Source organism: Dipteris shenzhenensis, chromosome 21 (genome assembly GCF_047967505.1).
Source record: "Dipteris shenzhenensis isolate YYH24624 ecotype China chromosome 21, Dip_SZ_1.0, whole genome shotgun sequence".
Taxonomy (NCBI): Eukaryota; Viridiplantae; Streptophyta; class Polypodiopsida; order Gleicheniales; family Dipteridaceae; genus Dipteris; species Dipteris shenzhenensis.
In genome coordinates this window covers 38,655,223-38,666,195 of record NC_141616.1, presented here as the reverse complement: position 1 = coordinate 38,666,195, position 10,973 = coordinate 38,655,223, and the positions used below count along the sequence as shown (strand labels likewise).

The window sequence follows — 10,973 nt, the reverse complement described above, 5'->3', positions numbered from 1 at the left end:
AGGGTTGCTATGTGTGAAAGGATGAGGCAAAGAGCTTGCAACAAGAAACTTGACAATGGCAAAGAGCAAATCATATTTTGGTAGACTTGATAAAGCGTTGGTAAAGATCCGGTGCCAATGGATGCACCTTTGTAGGAGTGGTGGGCAAGGATTGCAAGATCAAAGGACAATCCACGTCAAGGTTCAAAAAACCCAAATGGAAACTACATGGGGAGGAGAGTGGACATTGACAAAGCTAGAGCGGATGTTAAATTTGTACCATGTTAAGGATTTAAAAAACCCAATGGAAACTACATGGGGAGGGGAGGAGACACTGTCAAAGCTAGAGCACATATTAAATCTATTGGTGGAAATTGACGCACCACTATTTTGATTGTTTAAGAAGAAAGATGTTACGCGATGACATGGGCTTCAAAGGTAATTGGTGAAATGGGTGCAATAAAATTAGGTTTGTGTTAATGGAGGTTATAGTGGAGGGCATGGTGAGGGGTGGTGAACAAGGAGGAGATGGTGTCAACAGCCATGGTTGCCGAAGCACTAGATCTGGAAGGTTGGCAAGGTCGCCAGCAATGTGAGATATGGGAGTGTGCATGCCGTGGTGGTGGTGCTATGAAAGTAGCAAAATGTCAATTAGCAAAAACGAACAATGAGTTCAACTCCATGTCCAACCAATGCCTTTGCGGCATATTTCGCTGTGTGGAGCTTTTGCTTTACATTTTGTGCTATTATATTACACTTTCTAGCTTTGAGCTTGCTTTACTATGAAGTCCATCTATACTTTTGAGATTTGCCATCTATGAATGACCTTTACTATTGAGTAACCAACCCACACAATGCCTTTATTTCATATTCTATTTATCGCAATTAATGACATTTAAGCACCTTGAGACCAAGGGGAGCGGGTCTCGAACCTGTCGTAGACGGGTCAGGCTACTCGTTTGTGCAAGGCAGACAAACGCCCTCGTGTCTAGGATTGTAAGGCTGCCACGTGGTCGTCACACGTGGAGTCGGACATTTGAATTTGCCATAAATACGAAGGATGCTGGATCCAGTTGGCTTTTCTTAGTTTTTCTTCATGTACTCATCTTTTGACAGGAGGGCAATAGCTATGGCGGTCTGAGCTTGCTGCACGCTCCCCCTTCCTAGCCTCGCCGGGCTCAAACCCATCCTCGGAGCTCAGGTATTCATTTGTTGCATTCCTGCTCTTCTCCTTGCTCTTCGGCCTGCTATCTGATTCCGATCTGCGGCGAATAGTCTTTTTCCTTCCCAAAGTCCCTCTTTTGGAGCGCACAGACGCACCCTTTCTAAAGATCCGGACTCTTTTCATCCTTTTGATCCTTCTTTTTGGCAGCATTGTCATCTCGTCCGCCCTCTTGACGTTTTGAGCGGCTCAAAACGTCAAGTTTTTGAACAAACCTGTGAGGCAGTCTGAACTTTGCGTTGAAGGGTCGGCCATCTTTATATGGTTCATTTGTCACTTTGGACAGATTTCAGTCATAGGAACAGGGCAACGATGAGAGCACATAATGCCTTTCCGTTGGTGCGGCCAACGTTTGTAGTAATCATGGAAAAGCTATTCTCGCCAGATTCTTGGAGAAAATGGGCAAAATCTGTACTGGTGAGCGCAACTCAACAAGTAGTCAGAGCGAGTCCAGCAGAATTAGTAGGACAATCCGAACCGAAAGCGTCCAGGAAGGTGGGAATGCAAGGCCTCCTATCGATGAAGGTGTGCCAAACAGGGGTACCATAGTGTCATCCACAGTATAAATCCGAAGGATGTCGCAGGACGCAATTTTGATGGGCTTTAAAGTTTGATCTATAAGTGAGTGAGGCAGGAAGGCTGGTTTGATAAAGAACGTGACCTGTTGGTGGGTGGCTGTGGTCACATTATGCGACCTCATTACCAAAAAGGGAATTTAACATCTAACTTTAGAGTGGGTGAATGTGAAGCGCGTAGGACTTATCAATTTGTGCATAAAAGACTCACACACACAAGCATGCCTCCTTGAACGATAATTGTTGGCCCACTGTCCCTACATGATCCTCCAGTCAGTTGGGGAAGCTAGTGGTTGGGACCGCCTCCCACCTCTAGGATTCATGATGTGCTGTACTGAAACGGCATGTAGGTCAGAATGTGATCCCACCTATGGAACAGTTAGCAGTGGATTAGCACCATTGATACGGGGGATAATTTAGCTAAAGAGGGCTAAAAGGGCACTTTAGTAAGGGACTATATAAGTGCCCCCCACTTGTTTAATGTGATTTCCTCCTCCTTGCTCATCCCTACCAATGTTGACCACCATCCCACTGACCGTGAGAGCAAAATTACTTGGAAAGGGATGGCTGTAATGAGGAGACAAATGAGCTAGTTGGGATATGGCACAATTGGCACTGGGGAAGGGGGGTTTATTAAACTAAAGAAGGCTTAATGAAGGGGACTATGTAAGTGGCCCCCACTTGTTTCATGTGACCTCCGGCGCCTTGCTTCAGCCCTTCTTGTGTACCCCCACAAACACTCGCACATGCACTTTGTTGCACACTTTCATACCCTCTCCCACTCTCTCCCCACTCTCGCTCTGTTCCATCTCCCCCAGTCTCCTATTTGTTCCCTCTTCTCCAAATTGCATGCGCACACGTGCACGCGCGCGCGCACACACACACACACACACTCTTTTTTGTGTGGAATCTCACACACACACACACACACACACACACACACACACACACACATTGTTCCACACCTTCATTCTCTTTCTGTCTGTCTTCCTCTCAACCTATCCTTCCCCTCTCAGCTTTTCTTGTTCATTCCATATCTGAAGTTTTGTCTGGAGGCAGTTGGTAGATATGATACTCTTCTATATGAGAGACCTACTTGTCATATAGCTATGTATACTGCGCTTGAGAGATGAAGTTTTATTAGTCTTTGCATTTTGTGAAACCATAGGGAGAGGAAATGCAAGTTGAGAAAGGACTTGTCTGGCTTAAAAGAGGCCTGGTATGCAAAGATTGATGCGTCCTTGACCAGTCAAGGTCTACAAAGTAGCCTAACTGAGAGCCCTATCCATCAAGCATGATAAGGAGGAATTGCTGATTGTCATTCGTAACATGGATGGTGTGCTGCTCACTGGCACCAGTGAAGAAAAAATTGCGGATTTTAAAGCTAAATTACAGCATCATTGTTGCTTTATATTACTATTGTGAATTGTTATATTTCATTATTATTTTGCATATCAGAGACTAGAGATTTAACTTGAGCATAGGAGGCAAGATGAGGGGGAATGAAAATTATCAGCCACAAGGTCCCTTGTCCCTCATGCGAACAAAAACAAACCACAAACCACTGCACTCAAAGCAGAAGTGGTCCATTGCGCTCTCCTTGGAACTCCTTGTTGTGAGAAATACTTGTTGGAAATTCATGCTCAATTACATGATAATGAGTCTAATGAAATGAAGTATCCCTTGATGATTGAACTGACCTAAATTTTTGTTCATAAAAACATAATAATCTACTGGATTATTCTACCCTAAGCTACATAAAAGAGGGGGGGAAAGTGCTGGTTTTAGATTGGAACAGCCAACTTTGTACACTGGTATGTTGTAAGTTTTCACTTATTGTTTAGAGCTTTGCTTTGGACTGTAGAAATGCCATTTTCACTTAGTTTCAGCGTTTTTTAAAACCTCTCTAATATAAGAAAACTTAAGGGGTTGAAGTTTGACATTGCAAAGGATTCTAATATAGCTGATCACTAATATGAACTGTTATCATTTATGATAGTTTAGATTGAAAAGTGTCAACAGGTCCAAGTTTGGTTGGGGCTAGTGAAGCAATTACTGCTTTTGTTTGTTGAGATGCAGCAAAGAGTCACACAAAGAAACAATCACTCAAATCTGAAAGCTTTTTAATGTGTTTTTTGTTAATTGGATGCAGAACTAAGATTCTAGGATATCAGCAGATTGTGATGGGTGGAAAGGAGTTCACTGTGGACCTGAACAAGCCCCTCGTTTTTCAGGTTTGTATGTGATCACCTTCTTACTTCATGGATGTGGTGAAATTAAAGAAAGGGTGTATCCAAATTTTGAGGACTCTAGTCATAGTCAGGAACGTTCCAAGGACATAAGGATATGAGTGTGCATACTCGTTTGTCTCTTTCAACTTCTGGGTAGAAAAGGTATTGGTGTCATGTTGTGTTACCCAGCTTGCTCTATGCCACTAATAATGACAGGCTGCTTCTGGGAAGCTAAATCTTGTAAAGCATGCATTAGTTAGCTCTCAGGCATCTACTTAGTTACAATCAAGGTTATCTGCTTTTTAAGTCTGTTATTGCCAATGTAAAGCATTCCAAGTCATGATTTGAAAGGCCTGAGCAGTGCTAGGTGTTTAAGATATGATCTAGCAGATATTCAAGTTTGCAAATCATCCTATTTTGTTTGAAGATCCTTTGTTCAGCATTTTGGATAGAGTATTTGCAACATATTCATTGCATTTCCAACGCATGATTTACATCACAATCTGATTTCTTTTGGATTAATGGACTTGTGAGAGCTCTAGCGCGGTGCTGACACATGGATTAATATGGGAATGATCCCATATGCATTGTTGTAAGCTTGGGGGCCTTGGATATAAAGGCCTCATTTGCCCACTCTCTCTCATCCCTCCTGGGACTTGTTGGGAGGAGAGAGAGGTTCTATTGCATGGCTAGGGGGCGGGGTTTGGGACCCCCCGTACCCGGTGCACACGTTGCGACTTCTGCGCCAACAATATAATGGCTTTTGCACTATGGTTTTGCCAAGATTGTGACTTGTCCTTGCCAAATCTTATTCAAATTCAAAGAGGCACAGGCCACTGGCCATGACTCTTTATAAAGAGAAGTAGGGGTGTAGGGGTGTCTCTGCAAAAGAGGCATGACTTCTCTTCAAGGGTGCAGCCTTCTACAGGGATATCTCAGTTCGTTCAAGAGACACTTGAATTACATTCGTCTATTGCATGTAGCCGAACTGGTGTGCCTCTTCATTATTTGGGAGACAACTTTGCACAGGGATGAATTTCTGCACTCGTGGCTTCAGTATGCAACTCTGCTGTGTATACAGTAAGGCTTTGCAGTACAACGTACATTTCTCTGAATGTGGCATACTGCAGTTCTTACAATGATATGTACTAAGCAGGTCCTAAACTAACATATTACACATTCCAATTATGTACAAAATGGAATGGAAACTACAAATAATAAGGTCCAGGCATGTTTCTCAAAGGATCTCTGTCACTAATACAACGAGCATATGAAGAATGTAGTGAGACATGAGTCTATCTCTAGCAGGCGTTGAACTTACAACATACTTGAAGTTATACCTCTTAACCATCAAACCTTCAGGTAGCGTAGCTCCCATGCTTTAAGCCGTGGAAAGAAACATTTAACACATGCAAAAGAGCTAGCAGACTCACCTTTCTGAGGCTCTTACTGGGACAAGGAAACTCTGACTTAGCCAAGGCAATGTTGGTATTCTTGTGCTCATTGTCACACTCACCTCAGGATCTGCCTCAGATTTTTTATGTCCTAAATGTCATGCATCCATGATGGTCAGATTCAGCATCCTTTGTTCTGTGTGCTCTTTGGTCGTGGAAATCTCAGTCCCCATGTCCTCCATCAGTATTATTTGTGCGTGCATCTTTGCCATTCGAGTCTTAGGGCTGTCCATAGATTGAAACGTGGCCTTCAAAGAATTTATTATATGATGCTGGCTGTATGCTGGCATATAGATATAACAAAAGTTTGAGTTGTCTCCTTCCGCATGTGCATTGAGTAGAGACATGTCTTATTGACATGGGATTGCTAGTGTCTCCTGAGCTGTCTAATTGTGTATGTGCAAGTGCAAAGAATCAGTTACAAATGGAAGGAGACTTGAAAATAATTGAAGGCTGTACTAATGCAAATTGTCGAGTGCCAACAATTGATGTGGCTCTGTTGATGAGATGGATCTCTGATGCTGATTGCGAGTGACAGATTATTGGTAGGAGGCTTTCTTGCTTCAGCACTGCTGAACTGGTAGTATCGTATGTGGTAGTGTGCTGACATGGCACCTCTACAGAAATGAGATAGATTCAGACAAAACCACGAGAGCAAAAACATTTAGTATTCAAAACCTTGCTTTGAGCACATCACTCTAGCAGGGGCTACAAATAGGTCCTTCACATCTTTATAGATTGCATCACCTCAGCCAATGGAGGGGGGTTATGTAATTTATCTAGTGACCCCTACTGCTAAAGGCCCTCTTCATATAAGTGCTACTAATGGCAAATTCTGTATCTTTCCTTAGAAAAAGTGGAAATACCCCATTCTGCTGTGTGCTCTTGCATGCAGCTGTTAAAGCAATGACATGGTTAGTGAATTCCTGAGCGAGGATTGTTGACACAATGATATTGAAAAATGAAACGTCATTGCTGAATTATCCCATTGTGCTGCTTCCTCTTGCTTGCAGCTGTTATCCCTGAGCCAGGATTGTCAACACAATGATGTCAAAAATGAAATATCGTCGCTGAATCGCCTCTTACATGGCCATTGTTTCCAGGTGTCTGCTGCACCTTTGGGCTCAAGTTTCTGGCTCACCTCAGAAATGGCTCCACAGCCATAACAGCCTCGATGCTTACAATGTGAACTTAATTTCAACATATGCACTCTCGATTTTGGTGCACAGCTTATTTGCGAGGATACTGAATGAGAATGTCAGCATGCAACTCGAATTATATCTGAAGACATCTCAATATGACAGGAAGTTCAATTTTGAGTAGTACCACACGATGCACAGGAAATGTGGCCAAATGGGGAGCCCCTCTCTCTACAGGGAGTTTTTTGTCAAAGGCATTACATGTATTCCCCTAATATTGCATGGCACAGCCTGACCATTTTGAGTGCATCAAGGAATTCATCACGGGATGGCAGTTGAATGCCATAGAGGTCTGTGTTGGCAAGGGGATTTAAAATAAAGGTTTATGATGAGAGTTGAAAGATAGAATGAATTCATGCAGGCTGAAGCTAATTTCACTCTGGTGAGTTATTAGGGTCAGCGTTGACAGATATGAGGGCATGATTGGAATCATGATATATCTCCTAAAATGTTGCCAAGTCTATGTTTAGAATATTCAAAATTAAATGTGGAGGTGTTTCATGTCTCAAAAGTGTGCTTTGAGCTCTGATATCTTCCTTTTGATCTTGTTTGCCTATGTTGACTCGTCCATGCAGGTTGGTTACTTGGGAGAAGCATATCAGGAATGGGTTCATCAGCCAATTGTCACAAAACAGAGTCCTCGGTTTTTTGAAAGTGAATTTTGTGAGGTATCATTCTATACCTCATTTTTGGCTTGCTGCAATAATGGATTCCTCAAAACCAATATTTTACTTACTGAAAATTGCCTTCCTGTTATGTCAAAGTAGTTTTTCACACGGACGGTGTGGTGGGTCATACCGATAGTGTGGATTCCAGTGGTGGCATGGAATGAAATGTTATCAATTCAGAGGGGTTTCCTGCCAGCACAAGCAGTGTTGACGATGCTCTTTGGTGTTCTCTTATGGTCATTGATGGAATATTCTCTGCATCGCTTTCTCTTTCACATCAAGACTTCAAGCTTCTGGTGAGTATTCATATCATATCTGATCATATCTATTAATCATGAGAACTTTTTTAAAGATAAGTGTGACTTAGAGATCAGCACTCATCAAATTTTTTTTATTGATGCAGGGGCAACACGTTACACTATCTTTTACATGGCTGTCACCACAAGCATCCGATGGATGGGTATCGCCTTGTGTTTCCGCCAGCTGCCACAGCCCTCCTGGCTACTCCGGTGCAGAACTTGTTTATAGATTTCTGTGTGTGTGAATTTGTTGCTTTTTTGTAAGGGTTGGGGGAAGTGACATTCTTTTTTTATGTGCTGTGTTGTGTAGTTTTGGCTGTTGGCAAGGTTGCTCATTCCCTACAGAGCTGCTCCAGCTGCTTTTGGGGGAGGTTTGCTTGGTTATGTTATTTATGATGTAACACATTATTATTTACATCATGGCAATCCTTTCAATGACACGAGTCGAAAATTGAAGGTATGGCCTATCTGCAAGTAAATCTGAGAATGCTTATGAATCACAATTTGTAAGGACAGTTTATGTGGATACTCAATACCTCCAATTTATTAGGTTTTTACTATGATGATGGCTTAGTGCATATCTCAGTCTTGTTTTGTGTGTGCAGAAGTACCATCTGAATCATCACTTTAAAGTCCAGACAAACAGTTTTGGAATCACATCTGCGTTATGGGACTGGGTGTTTGGGACCCTGCCTTCTATCAAACTAAAATAGGACATTCTTGAAGGTTTCATAAAAAAGCTTTTCAATTCATGGATCTTCGAAGTAATTATTTTTTGTATAAGTGGTTCACCAGTCATTCCAATCTCTTGTCGTTTCTGCGATTTTATTTGAAGGACTTGTCCAGGGGGTTCCGCATCTCCAGAGATCATGTGACATGTAACGTGTGTGCTGCCACGAGGCTGAGTTTTATTTGCATTAAGACGGGAATGATAATTTATATTTTAGTTAATGTATCGAACAGGCCAACAACCTTCACAACTGCTGATGTTTACTGACTATAGAGTGCATACTTCCTTTCCACAACGTTATTAATTTTTCTCCAGAGGATCCTTTAACTTCAGGGTCCAGGAACCTGCACTAAGTATGAAGTATTTTAAGAGCTGCCAAGAGCGTGATATATGACTCACCTGGGAACTAAGGACGCTTTTTCATTGGGCACATCGGAACGAGCAATTCTCAATGTTCGAACAGCTTCCTTTCAGTTGCTTGTTCTCCATGTCAATTGATTATTGCATTAACATTGCTGGATACGCATTCGAAGTACATACTTGGTAAATTCTGGACAGCATGGTCTGTAGTGCTTTTCTGCTTTGTAAACAGCATTATTAAGAATCGCCAATGTGATGGCATATGGAGAGAGTTGCAGTTTTTGAGGATTTCGTAGATGGATCACGGACTAGAAGTTATCAGGAAGAGGGGAGGTTGATCATAGTTAAAGCGCTATGGAAGAAACCCATATCCATGAGATTGTCATTCCAATGTAATGTGAGCATAGTTTCGAATATAATTATGTCATGCATGTCCGTTTCACTTGCATAAGATTAAAAGGCTCGGGAGCATGGAGTAAGAGCCAAACGTGGCGGAGGGTGGTGAGGTTCTTCAATGAAAACTATTGAGTTTTCCTATGAGGTGTTGGGCATGATGACGAGCAAGATTGCCAGCCCACGTCCTAAATTGATTCAGCCCATGCACCATGGGCGGGTATGGGTGGGTGTAGTCTCTAAACATTGTAAGAGAGCTCTAAACATTGTAAGAGAGCGCCTTTTTCTCTTGCTAGGGCCTCGATGAATGCTCGTAAGAATTACGTATCATGGCAAGCAGGGAAGCAATGGCACATCCCTTTACTACTTGTTCAATGAGATACTAGTTGCAGGGTGTTCGAGGAAGTCCCCAATGGCTTGAAAGGTGGTTGTTGAACTTAATAGGCTTGCAATGTAGTGTTGATTCACACCCCAAGTGACCGGGACACTCCATCTATTGCTCACTATGCACTGTAAGAGTTTCTCTTTACATTCTCTTGATGGGACTTTATAATGCCAAAGGACACGCAGCCGCTTTCTCCACCACTTTGATGGGCGATCCATATGCCAAACAGAATTGGCTCTATGATTTTCAAATTGTTTTTGCCTCAATAGGTCTTCAAGGCAAGGTTGCATTTCAAGAATATGGAGTTGTTGGGGGTGAGATAAAGAAGATAAGGACCCACCATGGAGGCACGCCAAGAATATGGAGGGAGAAACTATGGCAAAGCTTGTTCCCTTCTTTCTTTGCCATTTCCAAGGAGCAAGCAATCGATAGTACTCATGAGGCATTAAAAAGGGCTAGGAAAAATTGTTGCAAAGGATTGAGGCAAAGAAGATGAATGCCTTAATCCTATATAATATAATTGGAAGAGAAAGCAAGGCTATAGGGGACTCTCAAGTGGTGCAAGTTAAACTCCTAGTAGTCAAAAGGAAAATGAAGAAATGCAAGAACAAATCAGACCTATCAAGCAAAGATTTATTGTAGGGATTGATGGTCAGGTAATATTGACGGACCAACAAAACAAACATTCAACCTAATAAGGAAGAAAGTAATGTATGAAGAAATACCTATTGTAAAGAAGAGTGATAACACTTATCCTCCAATATTGAAGGGAACAATTATGACCCTGGTGGGATTGTTTGGGTCTTGAACTAGAGATGGTAGCATTATGAAAATCCTTGGACTTGGAAGAAAAGGCTTTCAAGGATTTAGCACGAAGACGTACTTTAAAGAAATGTGTACATTGTTTTGGCGCATCCTTGACAAGCAAATTGGACAAATACCAAAGGGGAAAGCATAGGCAAAGGATATGGTAGATGCAAGAAATGCCTAGGACACAAAGTGGACATCTCCATCATTTTCCAACATGCTCTCATGCAAGAAGGTTGTGGAAGGTTCTTCAAATGCTAAAAGAGAACTCATTATTTGCAATGTTATTCTCCTAGGGATTCAATTAAAACCAAGTGGGAAGAATGGCCTTTTCTGAGAGCACATGCCTCATGGGCCATGGTGGATTTCCAAGAACGTTTTCAATTTAGATGAGGATGTGTTTGTACATTGGTTGAAAAGGAAAAAGCCAAGCCGATGCAATAGATCTAGGTCTTTAATGGGCAAGTGGCCAAACTAGTGTAGGACACTTAGGAGCATCAATGGGTTCACCAACATATTACAAGTCAAGTAGGGATAGGGCTAGGTATCCCATGTACACTAGAACTGCAAATTGGCTAGTTGTCTCTTGTTGGTAGGATATTCTCAGCTTTCTAAAAGAATAGAAACTCCTTTTTGGTGGGCCTATCACTACTTTTTGAAAGGCCAGTTTC

General features: G+C 42.1%; 1 protein-coding gene across 1 annotated transcript; it reads left to right on the top strand.

The window, feature by feature from the left end:
* Positions 1-1,063: 1,063 nt before the first annotated feature.
* On the top strand, positions 1,064-8,767 carry LOC147888830 (dihydroceramide fatty acyl 2-hydroxylase FAH2-like). Its single transcript, XM_087392638.1, has 7 exons — positions 1,064-1,180; positions 3,929-4,010; positions 7,236-7,328; positions 7,428-7,624; positions 7,732-7,837; positions 7,938-8,084; positions 8,233-8,767. Exons 2-7 carry the CDS (start codon positions 3,960-3,962, stop codon positions 8,338-8,340), a joined length of 702 nt encoding a protein of 233 aa, XP_087248764.1. The 5' UTR covers positions 1,064-1,180; positions 3,929-3,959; the 3' UTR covers positions 8,341-8,767.
* Positions 8,768-10,973: the final 2,206 nt, after the last annotated feature.